Genomic DNA, 21,846 nt, shown 5'->3' with positions numbered 1-21,846 from the left:
CTTAAAAAGATGTTGCATCATCCGGGGGTGATGGTTTAGCTTGGTAAAGGTCTGGGTCATTCGCCCCAGGAGGGTCTATGTCATAGTTTTCCCATGGATCTGCGGGCTGCTGACAGTCAGAGAACCCTGTGGAGAAATTAGTCCTGTTTCACTCTGATGTGAGGGTGATGGTGGTGAGGGAGGTGGTGGAGGTGGAGAGTAATGACGCAAAGGTGGCTGCAAACGACAGGTTGCAATGACCTTTTTCTGTTTCTTAGGCAGTATGGGTATATCAATAGCCTCCTCAAAAGAAAGCTGACGTTTTGATGAAACAGGTGCTGACTGAACTGCATTTACCAAAATCCAATCAGTAGAAGGCTAAATATGTAACTACTTCTGCTTCGGATCGAGACTCTTCTTCATAGTTTCAAGGATCAGTTCCGGTGCCGAAATGGATAGTTTTGGTGCCAAACTTGATATTTGTTTCGGTGCCGGAGTGCTCGGAGCCAAAGAGGTGGAAGAGGGGGCACTCAGTGCCGATGTGGCAGCTGGTTTAATCAGCATTGAGATTGGTCAGCTCAAAGTAGTACATTTCGGCTTGGCTTTTGGTGCTGGGCCCAGGGGCAGAGCCTCCTTAGCAGATTCTCGTGCCAACCATGGCCTGATGGCAGTGGTGGCCTGGGAGCAGTCATTTCGGTGGAAACCGAATTTCCTAGCTAATTGGGCAGGGACATAGGTACTAACTACGTGCCTGTAGAGTCCATCTCAGGTCCGAATGCCGAGTCCATAAGGGAAAAGGCATTTTCCTCTGCTGCCAAAGCCTTGTGTGGTTCCTCCTCCATGTGTTCAACATCGTGCTTATCAAAGATGTTAGGTGTATCCTCCAGATTTCGGTGCTACATCTCTTTCAGACATGCCAGGCAGCCCCGCAACGTTTTCGCACAATCGAAAAGATAGACTGGCCTCAAAATTTTCTTTGTTGAGTTCAGAAGAGAGACAAAGGTTGCAAACCTGATGATGGTCTGTATGTGGGTATTGGGACGGAACCAAAATGGAGTTCGGTCCATCAGAACCACATTGCTGGTCAAATCCAATGAGATAGGAAAACAAGGCCCAAATATGGGAGGCCCGAAGGCCGCGACTGGTGAACGTCGAATTGACGATAAAGTACGACGGATTGCTTCTATTTTCAAAAGGTAACGCAATCAAAAACAATACTGATGAGTTAAGAAGTGAGCAACTAACTAAAGGTAGCCTGAAAGAGGTTTCCAAACGGAGCGCTGAAAAACATGCCTGAACCAGATGGCAGAAAGAAAACAATCTAACAGTGGAGTTGATTCCCATGCGCAATATCACCAAGAGGAAAGGTCACTTTACCTCGTGACTCGAAAGACTTCTTAGAAGGAAAACAATTTGCACACATCCAAACCCCACACGAGATGAAAGGCGTATGCAAAGCATGTGTATATACAGCCACACATGCCATCAAACATATTATTTACCCTCTAAGCATCGGTTTGTGGCGTGTAGTGTTGAAGGTTCACATGGGCCCACCCTCCTACCCGGTCGCCAGAGCTTGTTGCAGATATTTTTTCTGTTATCTTTCATTTCTTTGCCATGCATGGTCATCTTTACTGTATTCACTATGCTCCATCTCCAATCTCTCTGTGCGGATAGAAGCAATCTAACAACGGAGCCAATGCTTATGTGCAATACCACAGATAGGTGGGGTCACATGGTCCCGTGATTCGAAAATACTTCTTTAGAAGAAAAACAAGTTGTACACATCCAAACCCAACACTAGGTGGCAGCATTATGCACAAGCAAGGGGGGGGGGGGGTTATCTAGTCCCGGTTAGCAGGGGTAAAGTGCACAGAGTTCTAATGCCAGCAAAGAAGATGGGCAAAAATCTGAGGGGGCATGCAAAAGATGGTAATTTTCTACACGCCACATAAGAAGCCTGTGGATCCCATCCAAGCATGTTGCAGAAGCACTATGCTTACGCAACTGTTGTGTTCAAGCAGTCAGTAGTGTCCAGCCCTGACAGGATGATATATTTAGCAGCATCCCCACCATCCTGGATGGTTTGAGCTAGGTTGGCCGGAAATTCCCCTGGACTGCCGGCCAACCTTGCACCAACCATGTCCCATAAAGCATGTGAGTATCTCCCCAGCAAACAGCTGGTATTGACAGATTGGAGGGCTAGGCTGGCTAAGGTAAACATCCACTTCCTGAATGCCTCGATTTTTTCTGACTCTCTTCCTGTGGGTGGGGGAGAGGGGAGTGGTAGGGTATAAGCTGCAGTTCATCATTATAGTGGAAGCCTGAACCACCAAATCTTCTGGTGTAGGGTGCTGTTTCACAAAGTCAGTGCTGCCTAGCAACCTGCCTGTTCACTGGATGACAGGAACAAAGCTTAGACCATCTTCCCATAAGATATTTACACTCTTAGCAAAATAATCTCTTACAAACAATTCTATATAAATAATTTGCTTTGAAGATCATTTTCGACAAAGCAAATTCATGAATATAACTTCATTAAATGGGGGCAAGGATTCGGATTAAGTTTGTGGAGGTTACAAAACCTCTGCCAGTATGTTAGTTTTGACTTCTATAGTTTTCTAAATGCAATATCACCGCTGCCGGTCTCATTAAAATCACAAAGGAAGTCCTCTCTGTTGATGGTTCAGGGGCAGAACAGTCTAGTGTATGGAGAAGTATCCAAGCCCCATGCCTCCTGCAAGTCCATATATAAACGGTCATCATAGTCTGGGAGGGAACTGTACCCCTTCATCTCATGTGTCAACTCCAAAGACTGATCAGAGTCTGGACTGAAAAGGTACTGGAGCACTAGGGTGCAGCATCACAGCAAAGGAATGGTTCTGTTAGAGTCTGAAAAAGTTTGGACTGGGTGCATTGGTGCGACTTTGTGATGTGACCTTGGTCGGGGTAAAAAGGACTTGAGTCAGAAAGCGCACCTGGGGCAGAACCCTCCTCTGTCGGAGATGGTGTCTGTGTTAAAGGGACTGGTGTGAATTTAGGTGCTGGAGTGAAAGTGTTCTCTGGTGTCAGAGCAGAATCAGAGACAGAACTAGAGGCACAGATGGCGCCTGCTGGCAGTGAGACAACTGGAGGTTCTATGGATCCTTCAGGATACCAGGTGTGTCAAAGAGAGCCAGAAGAATGCTAAAGATGCGCAACATGGCCTCTTTAGTTAAGAGACCGCAATCTGCCGTGACATCCCCTATGGTCCCGGACACTAGGGTGCATGGGGACCACCTTCGGAATAAGCTCTTCAGTAGGAAACCGGGAACAACACTGAGATGCACCCTGACCTCAATACGACTTCTCTGAGTGGTAGAATTGGGACTAATCTTATTTAGCCTTCTTGTGCTTCTACTTCGACTTATCAGAGGGCTTGGACCATAAAGACCTGTCACAGGAATGACCCGAGAGAAGGAACAGGTCCGAACCCTCGACTTCAGGTCTGAAACCTCGACTTCAAACAGGAATGTGTGTGTTTAGTGACATACAGCTTTGCTTCATGATCTCGAATAACCTTTGGGTTCTTAAGGGCACACTCCTCGCAGGACCGAGTTGTGCCCTGAATCTAGACACCAGAAACACCCATCGTGGGGGTCTGTCACAGACATCCATTTGCAAAAGTCAGTACAAGGCTTAAACCCTATAGTATTCAGAGGGGACAGGATTCCCCTGCAAACTGGGCCAAAATATTTTTTGAGTAAAATACTTCTCAACTAAAGAGGAAATAGTTGGCAACCAGCTCTTGAGTCATGTACAAATGCGCAGAAAGGAAGGAACAGATGTTGACACGCAGAAGTGGCACTTGTATGTGGCCCCATTGTCCCTCCCAGGGCAGAACAAAGTCAACGCCCAGACGTACAGCACCAACTACTCGCACGCAGGAGCTATGCTGTTAAAATCTGTCTGATACAGTCTGGTCCCTGGTGATATTCTAAAGGCGAGGAACCTGCAGTTAGAAGTATCCATCAGGAATCTACTAGCAATTTTAGGTTCCTTACAGCGCCATATGAAGTTGTTAATTACAAACTGGAATAGTCAAGTAAATTAGTGGCCTGTTATGAATGGTATGGCCTGAAACCTGTAAGGGGAGAATTGACATTTTTACGGTGGCTACTTTGCCTACCCAGGAGAAATGGCTCAAGTGCCATCTATGCAAGCCTTGCTTCACTTTGTTTAAAAGTGGGGGTAAATTAAACAAACATTTGGGCTGTGGAATGAGCTAATTGCGTACAGAGGTAAAGTCATTGCTTTGCTGGGTCAGGTAACAGGCAGAAGTGTTCGAGGTTCTCTAAGTCAGTGAGTGCATCGAGTAATTTGCCCCGAATTTGGTGACACTTATTTTGAAGGTAGACACTGCCTGACATTTAATGTTTGCGGGACTGGTGGGGGGATGCTTCAGGGGATTGGGTAGTTTGTTGCCCTTGTGGAGCTGGATGCTGTCAGCTGGATCCCTGACCCTTACCTCGAAAGGACAAGGGGATATGTTGCTGCGGAGGCAAAGTTTTCTGTGGCTTCTGCTGCAATTCTCTTCTAAAGGCTCAAAAGGGGTGATATTGTTGGGGAAACTGCTTTATGGGTGGTGTAAGGCCAAGAGGGAATGCTGATGCTCTGCTTTCTTTGAAGCACTCCTCTGCAGAGTGTCTTGTTTCCAAAGAGATGGATGACATCAAATAGCATGTCCATTAAGGGCTGTTGGACACTGCTGGAGAAGTAAGTTTATTGTATCCATACATGGTATGGAAGTCAATAGGGTCCAAATCTGCTCTAATGGTGGCTCACTTTGCCACGACTTGACCATTCTGTTCCATTTGTTGGAGGTTAGCACAAAGGTAATCTGGGACTGTGGGCAAGATGTTGCTCACTATGTCCCACAACGTGAGTGTAGGTAATCTTTTTCTGCGTGGTCATTCTGGATTTTTCATCTTTTGCTGGACCCTATATTTTTATGGTTTAAAAACTCTGTGCACTTTACCCCGGCTAGCCAGTATTCAAGTGCCTGTGCTCCCACTTTAAACACAATCAAATTGGTATTATACTCATCAAATATGTTGAGATAGACCGTGAATTGATCCTAAAAGAAATTGACAAAACTGTTGGTCTCCTTGATGGATTAGGACTTGAACATAAAGATGCAGTGTCTAAAGGGTGAATCGAAATTGATGCAAGAATCAAAAAGCATGAAGAGGTCATCAAAGCCAGAAAGGTGTTCACGTTCGCCAGAGATCAGAACGATTATGAGACCGGTCGCGTCTTCACTTTTGTGAAAAGATTTCACGCCACCAAGGCACAATCACTAGCAAATAATGTAGTAGCTTTGCAAGCAACATCACAGGCAATCAATGCAGCGGTCAATCTTGAATCTGATATGAGTTCCCTTACTAGCAATAGTGACTCTGAAGATAGTTTGGCTTCCTCATCTGATATGCAGGGTACAGAAACCACCAGCCCGACACCGGCAGAAGAGTTGAGTTTTTTGCACCAGGACTGACGCCAAACCCTACAACCTCGGAATCCCCAATTGAGAACAGGCGAAAAGTGAATCAACGCAGGAGGCAGAAGAGGAGGAGTAAACAACAACAACTCAAACAGAGGAACTCGAGCCAAAAAGTGGAAGTGGTAAAAGGTGATATGGACAATACTGTCAATCTTACGGATACCCTACAGACAGCTGCTGAATTGCAATTGCTTTCTTTGGGGCTCACCTATTGCCCTGAAAACAATTTCAGTTACAATCAGTCACGTGTGGAATTTTTCAAATGTATCCATAAGTTAAAATTGATCAACCAATTGAAAGATTCCAAATCAAGCACGAAATCTGATTCTATCCCTGGCATGGTTGCTTCGAATTTGCTTGCTACGGATGTTAGCACATTAAGGCTTCTACACTCCTTGGCCAATGATTAGGATCTAACCGACTCTACACAAGTGGATCTCGCTGGCGCTGGTATTATCATCAATAAACCAGCCAGTAGTCCTTTTCGTCCTCCTTCCAAATTCGTACCTAATCATGCCCAAAGATGCCATTGATGTTTTCAGTGACATTGTAATTGAAGATCTTAACCTCTTCAGTGCCCCGCCCTTTCCACGCCCTGTGCCGGGCGTTTCATTAGCGGGCGGGGTTCATGACGAGATAGTCTCGTCATGGGCACAGCGCAACCGCGCTCCATGACGAGACTATCTCGTCATGGGCACTGAAGGAGTTAAAAAACTCAATATCACTATGAATTACAAAACACAACGAACAAAGTAGCTACATCATCAATACCTAAACCTTATGAAAAAACTTGGTGATAATCACGAAATCATCATCAACAAGGCAGATAAGGGAGGCTGAAACATTGGAAGCGATCTGGGCTCCTTACGATAAATGAGGCAAACTCAGAAATTCGTATCCGATTACTCCAGTTTTATACTTCCTCCCAAAAGTCCACAAAGGGATCACTCCTATCCCTGGGAGGCCAAACATATCTGCTAAAAGAGTTTGCTGGAATCAATGTCTAAATATATAGACTATTTCTTACAGGAGTTGGTCTCATTAATGGCGAGTACATTTGTATCAGAGTTCCTAATGAATTTTATAACAGCGTGTTTATCTTATTTATTTGGATTATACCAATTTTGTAAGTAATTCTCTCTGCACTTGCACTTTGAGAATCCAGCACTTGCACTTTATAAAACGGTGACATTTTTCCATCTATGTGCGTATTCAAGTTGTTATTTGTTTATTAGTATGTTCTCTGATCCACAGTCATCATGTTTCGGTTTTTTGGGACCTTATTAGCTTGTTGTTTTTCAACTACCGCAATACAGATTTTTTCTGTTATGTTCGCATATGTGCCCCATAGTATGTCTACTATGTCTATAAGCCTTATTGGCTGTGTTGCACTTTGGTTGCACTATTTAAATGATGGAATTTTTGCCAGTGTGTCATGTGCTCAAGACTGTGTTCCTAACGGTTGAAATGCCTCATGGCAGGCACTAGCCTGAACAATACGATACGTTGTGATTTAATTAACGCACTTTTCTGAAATTGAAACCAGACGTCTTGGTGGTATATATATGTATATATATATGTACATATACACATACATATACACACATACATATATACATATACACATACACACATATACATACATATATACATACACATATATTGGTATCTGGTACAAAAAGTTAACCAGGGCCTGTTAGTTAAATGTCACTAGCAGACTACAGCACCTACTGTGCCATTCGCTACAGTGACAGTGTAAAACATGGCTTCATGCCTACCATTGTAACCCGATTGTAGCAGTGTAAAAACTGCATTTCAAGTTGTCAAAATAAACACAAGACTGGTCAAAACCACCCTTTAAGATATTAATAAGTCACTGGTGTGTAGGCCTAGTGACCAACAATTTAGTGTGCATAGTATTTTAAAGTAGGTCATGTAGAAATTTTATATGAACATGTCCGTAAAATAACTAGCTCCCAAGAGCTTTTTTCACTGTGGAAGGCCTACCTCTTACTTACTTTTAAGCATCTGTTTATTGACATTTTTGTTCAAAAACATTGGTTATAAACATGGCTCAACCTCACAGTTGATGTGGCATTATTTCAAAAATTATATTGTAGCTAGAAATATCCACAGGTGAATATTCAAAGGGTACTACTTACTAGTAGACACATTATTGACAATTAATTATTACAGAGGTGAGTTACAGCGGAAATGTTCAATACATAAATCCGGATCCAATACCAATTCCCACTTCTCACCCCTTGCCACATCGTATCATAGGTGCAACCCAAAATATATATTCATTCAAAAGACACTGCCTATGTCTCCCAGGTCTCATTGTCGTTAAGACTGTCTCAGAAATAAGAAAAAAGACAAAGGAGAATCACAGATGCCAGCAGACAAGAAACTAAGAACAAGAACCGAAAAGAAAACTAGCTGTCCCGTGAGTCACCCACACCCCAAAAGGAGAGGGAAAAAAGACAAAGCTTGTAAGGAAGAGAAAATGAAGAACAACAAAGCTCACAGAGCGGCCAATGGAAGACCCTGGTTTGGTGGAACATGATAGGGTTTGTGACAGGAGGTAGGGATTCCGGCGAGCCGAGCTACCCCTACCCTCATCCAATCTGTCCTCCCTGTCTGGGCTGCCCTCAGATACACCCTCTGGGTGCTCCCAAGTCTCTAGCACCTCCGACCACAACTCTGCTATAGGGTTCTTCTGCACTCCCCTAGTGTTTTGGCGGATAAGGGCTCTCTTCAGCCCTAGCCAATACAGTGATGTCATTTGTCCAGGCACCCACGGTCCCACTGCTGACTTACAAGACATGGCGATTTGTCGTCTCGCCAGAACTAAAGCCAGGTCTAGGAAGCAGGAGCCAACCTTGCGTTTACGGGGCCTAGGAAACAGTCCCAGTAAGCATACCTCCAGATCACATGAGAGAGACCGATTCAGGGTGGCATTGAGGGCCCGATCCCGAAATTCCAGAACAGCCACAACTGGGGGCATCCCAAGGTCATGTGGCAGAAATCTGCATCCAATAGATAACATCTGGGGAAGCTGCGTGGCTCGGCCCCATAGATTACTCAAAGTCTATGGGAAATCCGATATCTCCTATGGACCTAGTTAAAATTGAGTATACCTATGCCGGCCTCCGTCCCATATCAGTTCCCTCAGCAATTAAACCAACTGTCGGAACCAAGAGAGGGGCACTCCAACAGGGAGACCAGCATGCTCTTGTACCTGGGAAAAATAAGTGGACTCCAAGGGACATAAGGCTGACCTCCTGTTCAAACTACAGGAATACAAAAAGCTACAAGAGGCTTTTCTTGCACCTACCCAGCTGGAGCCGGACTGGACTCTCTTCGCCTCTACCTGACACCGTGTGAACCTCTAACAGCCTCCCCTGAGGTACTGGAGCTTTTGATGTGCATACTCCTGTAGAGTACTGGGACTTACAGGACTAAAGTCAGAAGGTAAAATCTTTGACCAGGGCAAACCTTGTTGGTGTATCTGACCCATGCTCCATCGTGGTCAGAATCAATTTGCACCTAGGTACCAGTCTACTGTAACCATTAACTGTCATTGGCACGTTATGATTCTTGGTGCTATTCTTTCTTCAAACTTAAAAAATTCATACCCCCGATTCACCTTATTGGATTTAGTCATTTTGGGGTCATTTTATTTGTTTTATTTTACTCAATTATTCTAATTGGATTTGAGACTTCTATTGCTCTGTATTTCAAACGTATTATTGTTTTAGTATTGCATAAATACTTTAGACATTGCCCTAAATTGTATACAAGCATGCCAGAGGTTAAAGAGCATGTGTCAATTACGCAAATCTTCATTGGATTGTTCACGATCTTCAGCAACATTTGAAAAAATGCAGAGTAGTGTTCTGATTCGCAGAAATATCCTAATGTTTGACAACATTATAGAAATCAACTTAAGTGTCTGGCTCACAATCCTCAGAAAATTTATTAGAGGGCAGTCATCTTATTTACCTCACATTTTATCCGAGTCATCATACTAAAGAGCCTCTTCTTTCAGAACTAAAAAGAAAAACGCTTGCCAACCCACTCCAGGTCATGCCACAAACAAGGTAAAAGAAATGGTTACTAACCAGCAGGAGTAGTTTTGCAGCTTGAAAAGTTTTTTGGATTCCCATGCTGTGCATCTATGCCGCCATCCTGTGGTTGGGTCTGAAATCGTACCTTGTTGTTTTTTTTTTGCTTTTCTTTTGTGCGTCACCCACCACCATTTGGTGGCAGGTACATCCCATGTGTGAGGTCAGACATGCACTCTGGAAGTTCCTGTGTGTGGCTGCCATCGTCAGATTCTTTTATTCCTCCTTGACGACTTTGGTAGTTGGAAACGTACTCCTCCTTGTTTGTTCCCCCACATTTTTGGTGAGGCAGGTGGGTCGCATGTGAATCCAGAAAACTCTTCAACCTGCAAAACTACTCTTACTGGTAAGTAATCATTTTATTTTGCAGCATGATTCCTTTTCTGGATTCACAAGCTATGCATTGATTACGTAGGGGTACTTGACTCCTTGAGGAGGGCAGGCTGGAATGTGCTTGAGCTAGCAAACAGGTGTTTTAGTAGTTTCTGTCCCACCTGTGCTTTCTTGTTTATCTGGATGTCCACACAATAGTGTTTAGAGAAGGTGTGGATGACCATGTCGCAGCCATACAAACGTCGCCGATGGGCACGTTTGGCAGGAATGCACCCTTCATTCTTATTGAGTGCACCCTGGGCAATGTAGGCAAAGTTTTCCCTGCCCTTGTGTAGCAAGTTTGGATTGCCCTACTATCCACCATGCGATAGTCCCTTTTGTTACTAGTATACTTTTGCTTGCCAAGGCAACGGAGACAAAGAGTTGGTCCCCTTTCTAGTCTTTGTCTCTTGTAAGTAGTACAAGAGTGCTCTCTGGACGTCCAGGGTGTGTTGCGCCCTTTCAGCCTGAGTTTTTGGTTCTTGGAAGAAGGACGGTAGTCGGATGCTCTGGGTGACGTAGAATTGTGATACTACCTTGGCTAGAAAGTGTGGGATTGTTCTGAGCACCACCTTGACCTTGTGGATTTGAAGGAATGGTTCTAGGAAGGTGAGTGCTTGTAGCTTGCCCACTCTGCGGACTGACGTGATCGCTACTAGAAAGGACGTTTTTAGGGTTAGGAACTTCAGTTCTGCCTTGTGCATAGGCTCAAACAAATCTGCCGTCAGCTATGTGAGTACTATGTTTGAATGCCACCTTCTTTGATCCTTCCAGGAATCTTTTCACCACCGGTAATGTAAAGAAGCAATTCCCCATTGTTCCGCTGGGTTATGGCAGCAGAGTGGACCTTCAAGGATCTATAGGTCAGGCCATTGTACAGTAGTAGTTGGTGAGGTATGGTAGTACCATGCTGAACTCTGTCCTCATCTCTAGCTTCTCGTGGTCCCTATACCAACTGATTTATCTGATCCACTTGGCTGTGAGTGCGGCACTGCCTCCCTAAGGATTTCTATTATCCTGAGGGCACTAGATTGAAAGTGGCTGGCTCCAGATGGCACATCCTTCCATTTTCCATAGTTAGCAGGTCCTGCAATGCCCTTATGGGTATGGTCTGTCCTCTGGACGTGTCTAGTAGGTATGAGTACCATCTGTCTGGCACACACTGAGGCCATGAGTACGAGTAACATCCTTGACTGTTTGAATTTGTCTCATACTCTTGGGATCAGGGGGAATCTGGGAAAAGGTGTATGCAAACTCCCTACCAGTTTATTGACACAGCATTCCCTTAGGGCTGGTGGTGTGGAAGTCTGAACGCGAAGTCTAAGCATTTTGCATTCTTTGGGCTTGCTAATTGGTCTATGCTTGGAGTGCCCCATTGTCTAAACACGTCGGTCAGTACCTCTTGTTTTATCTCCAACTCATGGGAGGTGTTTGCGTGTCTGCTTAGTCTGTCTGCTTCTGTGTTCTGTTCTCCTGGAAGGTGTATCGCCACTGGAGTCATGTTCCATTGGAGCGACCACTTCCATATCTCCTGTGCCAGTTTTGATGGTAGGAACAACTTAGTTTCTCCTGGTTTGTAAAGTTAGAACAATCTTATTGTGTTGACCTTCTGGATCAGCACTGTGTCATATTACGTGTGCCCAGAAGGCTTTCAATGCTAGGAAGACAGTCTTGAGTTCCAGTAGGTTTATGTGTTTTACTGGGTCCACTAGGCTCCAGAGACCCCTGACCTTCAGGTTGCCTATGAGTGGTCCCTAACCCTTGTGAGATGCCTCCATTGTTCTGGTCACTGTGGGAGCTGGTAGTTTGAAAGTGCTCTTTACAGTTACATTCCTGGTGTTCCATGATTCCACTTCCTACTGAACCCCTGGAGTGACAAACACTAAATCCTCTCAGATCCTCGTGGCTTGTGACCATCTGTAGCAGAGCCATTCCTGTATGGGTCACATGTGCAGTCTTGTATGTGGGATGCATGATGCGATGCAATCATACACATTAATTTTATAACAGTCCTCACTGTCAGAGAGTGACCCTTCTTGTAGAGGCAAGTTTGCTCTCCTATTACCTTTGCATGTGCTCTCCTTGGGTTCAGTGTTGCCACCAGAAATGCTTACTTCTGTTCTGGGTGTGGATATGAGTTCTCTTGGTTTACAGTGAAGCAGAGTTGTTGCGGCATGGAGATGACCCTTTGTATGTCTTGTTGGCCCTTATCTTGAGTTTGCTTTCACCAGCTAGCCATCCAGATAAGAGTAGACGTATATAAACCGTCTTCTCAGGTGTGCCACTAGGCATTTGGTGACCACTCTTGGTTCTGTTTTTCCCGAAGGATAGAACTCTGAACTGGTAGTGTTCTAAGCCTAATCAGAGGTAACGTCAGAGTCTTTGGTACATTGGTATGTGCAGGTAGGCATCCTTTAGAGGTCTATGGTGGCCTATATAAGCAGTACCAAAAGACCATTTACATTCCCCGACTAGAGGCAGACAGTGCCTCCTGCAACCTAGTTATCGGTTGGCCCTGTGCCTAAATAGGTGGCATTATGAAGTACCAGAGAAAAAGGCACTCTGTTCTCAGGGTCGGTCACAGGATGGTGTAATGAATATGCTACTTACCAGTATGCATCTGTTCTTGGCATGTAGGGCTGCTGACATTCATATCTGTGCATAGATCGCCGCCTAGTGTTGGGTCCGGATGATTGCACATTGTTATCCTGGAAGAGTCTTCGAAGTATCCTGAGATGGGTGACTCCTCCCCTGGACCACAGTGCGCATGGGCATCCTCTCCATCCTCAGATTGTTTTTTTCCGCCATTGGGTTCGGATGCAACTATCTTAGCTCAACTTCGGAATACTTAGTTTTAGGCCAAAAGGCCTATAGTTTTCGTCGGTACAGTTACCGTTCGGTGTCTACTACTAGTTCTAGTGCTCCACACCCTCTTCACAATTGCGGACCGAATTGGTCCAAACTTCGACGCTCGATCGACGATGGAATCGAGAACTCCGTTCAAGAGGTGTCCGTTGTGCCACGCCAAGTACCCTCACATCGACGTCCACCCGGTCTGTAACAGATGTCTCTCGCCGGATCACGACGAATCGAAATGCATGGCCTGCGCGCGGTTCCGATCCAAGAAAACTCTACGGAACCGACGGGCAGCGAGGCTCGATGCGCAGCAGGCAGCGCCCGCACCCACCAACATATTCAGCACCGAGGACGAGGACGCCGAGAGCGTGGAAGAAATACTATCTAGCCCCGCTTCAGAGCATGGTTCCCGATCAGAAGAAGATGACGAAGAGCTCTTTCGCCGTGAAGAAGCCGTCGACGAGGTAGGGGACTTCAACGAAGCCTATGGGGCTGAAGAAGACAGCTCTCCCGAGGAGCTAGGCCTATCCGTCGAAACGGAGGCCGAAATTAGTCGTCAGGCTCCGGTCGAGGGATCGCCTTCGGGCCTTACCCAAGACCTAATCCATGGTTCCTCGGCCCCGCCTTCCGGCCCGGCATCGGACACTATGCAAGAGCCAATATTACCCAAGACGACCGGGTCGTGATCCGGCGAGAGACATTTGTTACAGACCGGGTGGACGTCGATGTGAGGGTACTTGGCGTGGCACAACGGACACCTCTTGAACGGAGTTCTCGATTCCATCGTCGATCGAGCGTCGAAGTTTGGACCAATTCGGTCCGAAATTGTGAAGAGGGTGTGGAGCACTAGAACTAGTAGTCGACACCGAACGGTAACTGTACCGACGAAAACTATAGGCCTTTTGGCCTCATACTAAGTATTCCGAAGTTGAGCTAAGAGTTGCATCCGAACCCAATGGCGGAAAAAAACTATCTGAGGATGGAGAGGATGCCCATGCGCACTGTGGTCCAGGGGAGGAGTCACCCATCTCAGGATACTTCGAAGACTCTTCCAGGACAACAATGTGCAATCATCCGGACCCAACACTAGGCGGCGATCTATGCACAGATATGAATTCAGCAGCCCACATGCCTCGAACTGGAGTCTAACGTAAGCGTGCACGGATAGAGGAAAAACAGCAACCACAGTCCCACCCGTCCCGTATACATCTGAAACATGAAGTAGGTTTGGGCACAAGGGATCTATGTGCCCTTTCTACTGCGGAACACAGGGACATCTCGTCTTTTGGAATATCAGATTTTAACCAGGTCATTACAAACCGAGTTGGGGACCTCCCTTCTGACCCCTCCAGGACCCACACAATTCTAATGCTATTTCTGTGAAAGTGCCCCTCTACATCTCCAACCCAATTTTCGAGATGGTGAGCGGTCTTCTGAAGCCCAGAGATTGTGGCCTGTGGGGTGGCAATGCATCCTCTGTTTACAAAATGCAGCCCTCCGCTTTGGTGACCCTCGCCACTATATCGTGTAGATCTTGGCACAGTAAGGAAACAACCACTTTTAGTGCACCAATTTTTCCCTCTAGCAAGGATCTGGACTACTGTATTCCTTGAAGAATAGAGGCAGATTGGTCTGAGGTGGAGGAGTGCTGGGCAGGAGGGTGCCCTTTATCGGGGTAGTTGGTGGTCTTTTAAATTTGTCTGTCTGTCCCTGTTATGCCTGGGCCCAGGTTGTTTATCCTTCCTCATACTTCCTCATGCCCTTGTCTGGTGGGAGAACTCCAATCAATCAATGTTTCATAGGTTAGCAGTGTAGTCATTGGCTGTTGTCGTCAGCAGTCACAGGAGCGCTCTGTTGTGCGTGAATCCAGCTTCCGCAGAGCAAGGAGCAGCCTCCCAGCTCCGTAGCATCTTCAGGCTCACCGTGAAGCTGCGTTCGCTGTTGGACTGTGAAATCCAGTCAGTGGGGCTGGCACGTCACGTTGACCCTCTCAATCAGCCTGTGGGTGCCCATGAACCTGTAGAACCCACAGAAAATCACCAATTTTTCTGCTCTGCCCTAACAGTTGCTTGGCTCCCACAGCACACAATAGATCAGGAAACCACATGATTGTAATTTAGCCTCCAGGGGGCAGCGCAGGAGTCTCTGGGAGCCTACAGTTCCGTTCACATCTTATACCTCCCCAGTCAGAAGCCCCAGTGTGTGTCTTGGCGGCAGAGTCTATGTGCCTGTACACTCCTCCACACTTGCCTTCCTGTGCGAGGCGCAGCAATGCACGTCCTGGATACCCCCCACCAATTTTTGGCTTTAGGCAGCAGGTCGTTGTCTCCAAGCCCCCGGGGTGTCTTCAGGGGACAGATGCGAGCCCCACCAGCCTCCATCCCTCTGGCCTTGGTAGCACGAGGAGACGGGAGAGGGGAGCGAGTCACGCCTCGGCTCGGCTCCCCGGTGCCTGCGCCACTGCACATGTTGTAATGGCGGGGGAGTGTCTCTGGGCATTTGCTGCACTCCACTGGGTGGCAGTGAAGTATCACAGATGCCCTCTATCCCGCATGCGGCAGCGCAAGAAGAGAGGGGCGGGTGTCCTCCCAGTTGCTTTGTAGTGAGTTCTCCCTGAATACGTACATACATTGTTAAGTTAGCCTAACCACGTTAGAGGTTAGAAAGCCATCTTGCTGCTTTTGCGCACGACACTGCGTTTACATGTTATTTCTTAAACAAACTGCTGACTCGAGACTTGCTTCACACGAGAGCAATCTGTTGTTACCATCCCAAGCTCTGCGCAGCGACCTTGGTCTGTACATGGTGTGACAAACAATCTGGATTATTACACAATGCATGTTTTCCACTCTAGGTTGATCGACCCACTATTTAGCCATAACACACGCGCAGCTGCAAATACCTGAAAGTTGGTGCTTTTAATATCACAGACATCATGTTTATTATTCAGACCGAAGACGAGCCTTCCTGCGAGAAGACTCCTGATGCTCCTGTGATGTGATTTCACTAAGCTGATCTTTGAGGTATGGGGTCCCCTATTCAAGCCTAAGAGACCTTCTATTAGCATAATAATATTAGCTTCTTAGTAAAGGGAAGGTGGTAGTATCCACTGTCATTATAACATGATCACCCCTTTTATATTCTATGGAATTGTAACTAGCTGATGGTTTTGATTTTAATCATTTGTCTGCTTGTATTAGCCAAAGTACTGCATCTTAGGACACGTGGTCTATAAAAATAAACTCTTTATTTTCACCGTGTCTCTGTTGATTCTTGTTGTGGACTAATGTGAGAATAATATACGAACAGGTATTTCCGATTCCCACCATTCCTGAGTATGTACTGAGTCGCTTGTTCTGGGTTGTCTTTTCATTGGGACCGCCAAGCTAAATCTCGGATAACGAATGGGACACTTATGCTAGCCGGATACTGGGTTCTGGGTTCTGAGGTGAGTTTCTGGTACACCACAATTCACTGAGGTCCTGGGGTTCTACGCATAGTTCTGTGTATAAGCAGAATCCCTGCAACAGCTTCTTTGGTATGTGGTGTGCAGACCATTTTATCGCCAGAGCCACTTCAGGTTCTTCGAGCCAGGGAAGGGGAAATTTTGAGCCTTGGGGCCCCCGGTAAGCCAGCCGGCAAGCAGGAGACAGCAGTCAGCTCGGGGACTTCTGGATCCCTATGATTTGCGGATTACAAGCTGGGCAGCGGCAGAGCTCAGACAAGATCGACCACGATGTACAGCGTATTAACCACTTATGGCTCGTTGTTGATGAGTTCTTGGGCTTTCTGATCCAGTTGCAGTTCTTGTTCCCTTAATGGTCTTCTTTTTGAGGGGGAACGGAAGGGGGGGGGCTTGAGTTATATGCAGTAGCCATGCTTTATTATATTTAATATCCAATTGTCTGAGGTGATTGACCTCCACTCCAGGATGAATCTTCCTTTATTGCCCGCCACTGTTACTTGGCGGGGTTGTGCAGTGAGTCACTGGCTTGCTTGCCTCCCCCCTCCCTCACTTGTGGCCTGACCGCTTCCTCTAATTTTCCCATGAAAGGGTGGGCCTGACAGGAATTGCAACTGTTGTGAGAGCTGGTGTGCGACTTGCTGGCTGAAACCATGCTGTTGTGAGGCTGGTGGGAATCCTCCTCTGACTGCTGGTCTCCTGGTGGGCATCCCTCATCTCCTGAAGGATCCCGTGAACTGCAGTGCTCCCACTGCCTTCACGGTTTTGTTGTCCTTTTTTATGTGTTGTGGTGCCTCATCCACAGCTGTTGCAAAGAGGCGTGAAAGGCATGTTGATCACCGATGCCTGCACCTCTGCTTTGAATCCTGAGACTCCTAGCAAAGTGTACCTTCTGTGAATAGTGCGTGTGAACATATGCCAACTGACAGTGTGTGCTGTGTCAACACTGATTCGAGAAAGACGCTGGCAATGTTCTTGCCCTTCTTGATCATTGCCTTGGCTCGCTTTTTAAACTCCTATTAGGTACTGCAAGAGAACTTCCATTTCCTTCCATTGCTGGTGGCCACAGCGGCTGAGTGTTACAATTGGCAACTCTCGATTGCTTGGCCATTTCCCTTTCCATTTTCTTTCCCACGAGATCTCCTTTTCGGAGCTGGACTGGTTAATGTGGGTGCATTGTTTCTCTTCCTGGTTGTTGTCACGATTACGGAATCCACTGGCACACTTCACTTAATGTATTGAGGATCTTGTGTGGAGTGTTGTGAACTTCTCCACTCATAGGGTTACAGTTCTTGCTGTGGCTGGCTCTTGAAACCTCTTTACCTTGGGTGCAGGCTGCTGGAGAGCACAGGCCAATACTGGTTTGCCTTCTGAGACGGCGGCAGTGTTTTGAGGAGGAAGCATGAGTCCTTCCTCTTTTCATCGATCTGGACTCCAGGTGTCTGCCACCCTCTTGATGAGTCTACTGGACATGGACAGATCATCCAGCGAATTCGGAGTCGAGATCCTGCCACAAGTCGTCGAGCTGCACCCGGCATTTGAGCGTGGCGGACTCATCTTCATCATAGAATTCTTCCTGCTTCTCCTCATGTGGTTCCGGCGTAGAGGGTGCCTTGATGTCTGTTTGCTCAGCCTCCGATTCTCTCTGTTTCGAGGGCTTCGACGGGATATGAAAACCCTTTAAGGAGATTAACTTCTTTCTTTGCAGGAGAGCCACTATTTCGGCTTTGAGCTGGTGTTTTTCCTCCTTGACTTTGGTCATCGAAGAAGCCTTTCTTCTCGTGAGCAGCAGCTCTTCGGCCTTTGGCTCCTTGCCATTCACTCGTCTAGTGTTTTGACATGAATACTGGGGGTAGCCTTCTCGGGCCTAGATTCCACGTCTTTCGGCAGCTTGTTTACTTTGTTTCTTTTCGGCATCTTTCACCACCCTTCTCATGGCCTCTACCCGTTCTACGTCAATGACGTTCTCCTCGGCATAGAGGGGCCCAGATCCTTCAAGGACTCTTGTGTTCTCAGAGTATCTGGAATGGCACAGTGTGCTAGATGCTGCTCCAGTCTTGCTTTCAGTGTTTTCTGGACAAAGTTAGTGCAGGCTTCACAGCTTTTGGAGCTGTGATCCTTAAATAGGTACAAATTGCAAACCTCTGCGCAAACTTGTGGTGGCAGTTGGGGTAGAATTTAAAGGGGGTGTTCTCCATGTCCCTTTGCTGCCTCCCCTGCCTCTGCATTCTCCGGCTGTGGTGCCCACCGGCGAGGTCCCCCATCAGGGCTGAGAAGGCTCCCCTTCGTCCGTTTTCTCGTGGCCTCCAGTGATCTTTGGTGCTTTTGTGAGGACAAACTATATTTTAATTATTTTCCAAGAATTTGTTAGAGCTGCTTTGTCGTGCTTCTAGAGCCAGTGGTGGGAAAAAAGAATCTGAAGATGGAGACCACGCACAGGAACTTACAGGGCGCGCATCTGATGTCACACAGGGGATGGATTACCGCCAAAGAGGAGACAGACAAGACACTATTGCGACCCAACCACTAGATGGTGGAATAGATGCCCAGCATGTAAATTCAGAAAAGGATTCTTGCTTCAAAACGGTACTTAGTCTCTTTCCGTCACTTTTAAAGAATATATATTTTTTTTAAATGTAGAAAAACTAAAACCTTTGATTCATCATTACACACACGCTGACAGGATGTGCAGAGACACACTTAAGAAGATTTTGGGGGTTCGTTTTTTATATCTCGTCAATGCCTGGAAAGACAAAAAAGGGTTCTCACACCAGTTAATACAGGCTTCATTGGGATAACAGAGGACTAGGAGACTAAATGAGAGATCATCCTGGTTTGTTAAGTTTAGGATGGGCTTTATCATGGGGTGACAGGCCATTAAGTGGAATTATTTCATAGATCTGGCTAGGGAAAATTATGATGCCAACAGAGTGTGATTGATACAGGCACCCAATATAACGATAGAGGACTTCAAAGTAATGAGTAGAAATAAACATGGTTTGGTACTTACCACAAAAGGTCCACAAGGCCTCCCTTCCGTGCGATAGCCGACTTCACCCTGTTAGCAAACTGGACGGCGTCTTCACCCTCCTGTGAATGGAGAAACAGGGAAGCGGACTCTGAGCCATATTGTTGAACTCCTGACAAGTGTTTCAATATTGCAGTAAGTGGAAAGAGACTAATCTATCTTTTTCATCATAGTGGATCGTAGAGATCTGTACCTCTCCCTTTATGATTTCCCACATCCTTTCCCCACCAGAATGAATGGCCTATCCCTTTGCTATCACTAGTCTCTTCCTGACCATCTCCGAGGATGGGAGGTCCTGTACTACTCCCATTTCAAAGAATAGTGCAGTACTTTCTTTCCGTCACTAAGATGGGCCTATCTCAAATATACCCTTCCTGCTACCTGGGAATTTGAGTTTTTTTTTTTTAAAGTCTTTTTATTGAACAGTTGCTCAGTGTACATTAAGCATAAGTGCATTATCCTATGCAGAATAGATATTGCAAAAGAAAATGTTATGGTGCAGGCAGCATGACCATTAGGATACATTGAAATAAGAGATGTGCAAACAGCTGTAATCCATATACTAGGACATAGGTTCTGTAGTATTCCCAGGTCTATACCCAAAGCACCGGTCAACTGATTCCCAACGGCCTCTACTATTCCCTATATCTGTGCCAATTGTCCCAGACCTTTTCCCATTTTGTGGGCAGCCACGGATCTGATACATCACATGTTCAGCCCTTTGGCACCAGTATAAATCAGATTCCCAATCCGTAATCTGTGGCAGCCTGCTCGCTCCCAAGGCCCGAGCTATATTTCTTTTAGCTATTCCATAGGCCAATGCAAGCCATATTTTTGGGTATTTAGGCCACTCCTCTTCGTCAGTTATGCATAACAGGTGCCAACTGGCCGTCAGCGGCACGCGAGTCCATTGATTCTGGTCATGATTTGTATCACACCTTTCCAATAGTACTGTATTTCTGGATATTCCCAGAGTACATGTAAAAAGGACCCCACCTCACTGCACATGGGGCGTTGCCACACTTCCCAAGGCGATGCAAAAGCGTTCTTGAATAGCATAATCTACTGAGTATTTGCAACTGGATTCGACGGAACCGGGCCCATATGGCTAGCTCCCTGGGGGCTCTGTACAGAATCTGCCCGATCCCCCACTTATACAAGTCCAAGATCTCCATCCCACACTTCCTGCAGCTTCAGTAGGGGGTCAGAGGAATTTTTTATCAGTTTCTGGTAAATTAATTACAGCTCCCTATCCATCACAGGATCGAGAAGGAGCGGATCTTCCAAAGGAGTTGATTCTGGGATTTGCTCACCCTCCCGTATGTGGCGCTTAGAGCATGACCCAACTACAAATATTAAAAATGTTTTGATTCATCATCTCATTGTCTTGCTGTAGGACCTCGAATTTGATTAATGCTTGCCCTCACCAAACATCCCCCTGGTGTTCAATGCCTACCAGTTCCCATTTGGAGAATCCTTTCAGGCCACAAGCTTCACGCAGGAGGTCACTGTCCCATAGAGGGCCTGTCCGTTAGGTTGTCTTCCAACCCCAGAAACCTAGTGGCTTCTTGCCATGCCCCCACCGTTGACTGGGTATGGAATGGCATGGCGCCTCAAGGGAATGAGAGCTATTTGTTCGTTTCCCTCGTGCAATGAATGACAAAGTATTTTCTTCTCCCCATCAGTGGACAGTCAAGTCATGCACTTTCTCAGGTCTAGAGGCTCACTCTCCACCCATGCAGTCCATACAAGAACTTTTCTTTAAATACAGGATATGAGATTTTTTTTTTTTTGCCACCTGGCCTTTACTAATCATGAAGTCTTAAAACTCCTGGAACCACTCTTCCTCAAAGCTGCCACGTTATGGCACCTACCTCTCTATTCATGGGTGGAAGGTACCACACGCTGCACACAATGGCCCAGCTCGTCATCATCCTGAGCAGGTAGTTCACCATTCCATACTTGCTGCTGTTCCAGAAAGCGTCTCCAAATCGCGGGTCATACTGTGGAAGCAACAGTATATACTTATCAAGAAAGATCCATTCATCCACTAAGGGAAGATAAGATTGCAGCTAACAATCACGAACAGCAAAACACACACTCAGAGTAGATTTAAGCATCACTGCCCACAAAGTACTTGAGAAGTCCAGACAGTGACTGCCTTCAATACAGTCCCATGCATGTGAAGCTGACAAGTGCTCCTCCCACAATAACCTATAGTCTAGTCATCTATACCTTTTCTCCAGTGTATAAGGCATATACAAACAATGTAGGCCTCTCTTTCAGTCCCACAAGTGTATGTCATGAATGTGCACCTCTCTTCCACTTCTAGTTGTGTGAAGGTAATATGCATATGTCCTCCAGTGCTAGGTGAGTGCAAGCAATGTAAGACGTCTTCAGTGCTAAATGACTGCAGGCAAAGTGTGCCTCACCTCCAGTGCTAGGCATGTGAAGGTAAATGCATAGCTTTATCCTCTAGTGC

The 21,846-nt window shown here is 46.3% G+C and overlaps 1 protein-coding gene across 3 annotated transcripts in view; it reads right to left on the bottom strand.

Annotated features, from left to right (window-relative positions):
• GPAT4 (glycerol-3-phosphate acyltransferase 4) overlaps positions 1–21,846 on the bottom strand; it is a 280,405-nt gene that overhangs the window by 11,054 nt on the left and 247,505 nt on the right. For all 3 annotated transcript variants that reach the window (XM_085634041.1, XM_085634039.1, XM_085634040.1), the window contains 2 exons: positions 21,239–21,367; positions 19,347–19,426 (listed from right to left, as the gene is read on the bottom strand). In XM_085634041.1, coding sequence (XP_085490167.1) covers positions 19,347–19,426; positions 21,239–21,367 — 209 coding nt within the window. The remainder of the gene's footprint in view (positions 1–19,346; positions 19,427–21,238; positions 21,368–21,846) is intronic.

This window comes from Triturus cristatus, chromosome 11, assembly GCF_964204655.1.
Source record: "Triturus cristatus chromosome 11, aTriCri1.1, whole genome shotgun sequence".
Classification (NCBI taxonomy): Eukaryota; Metazoa; Chordata; class Amphibia; order Caudata; family Salamandridae; genus Triturus; species Triturus cristatus.
The sequence above is the reverse complement of the archived record's forward strand: the minus strand, read 5'-3'. Positions and strand labels throughout refer to the sequence as shown.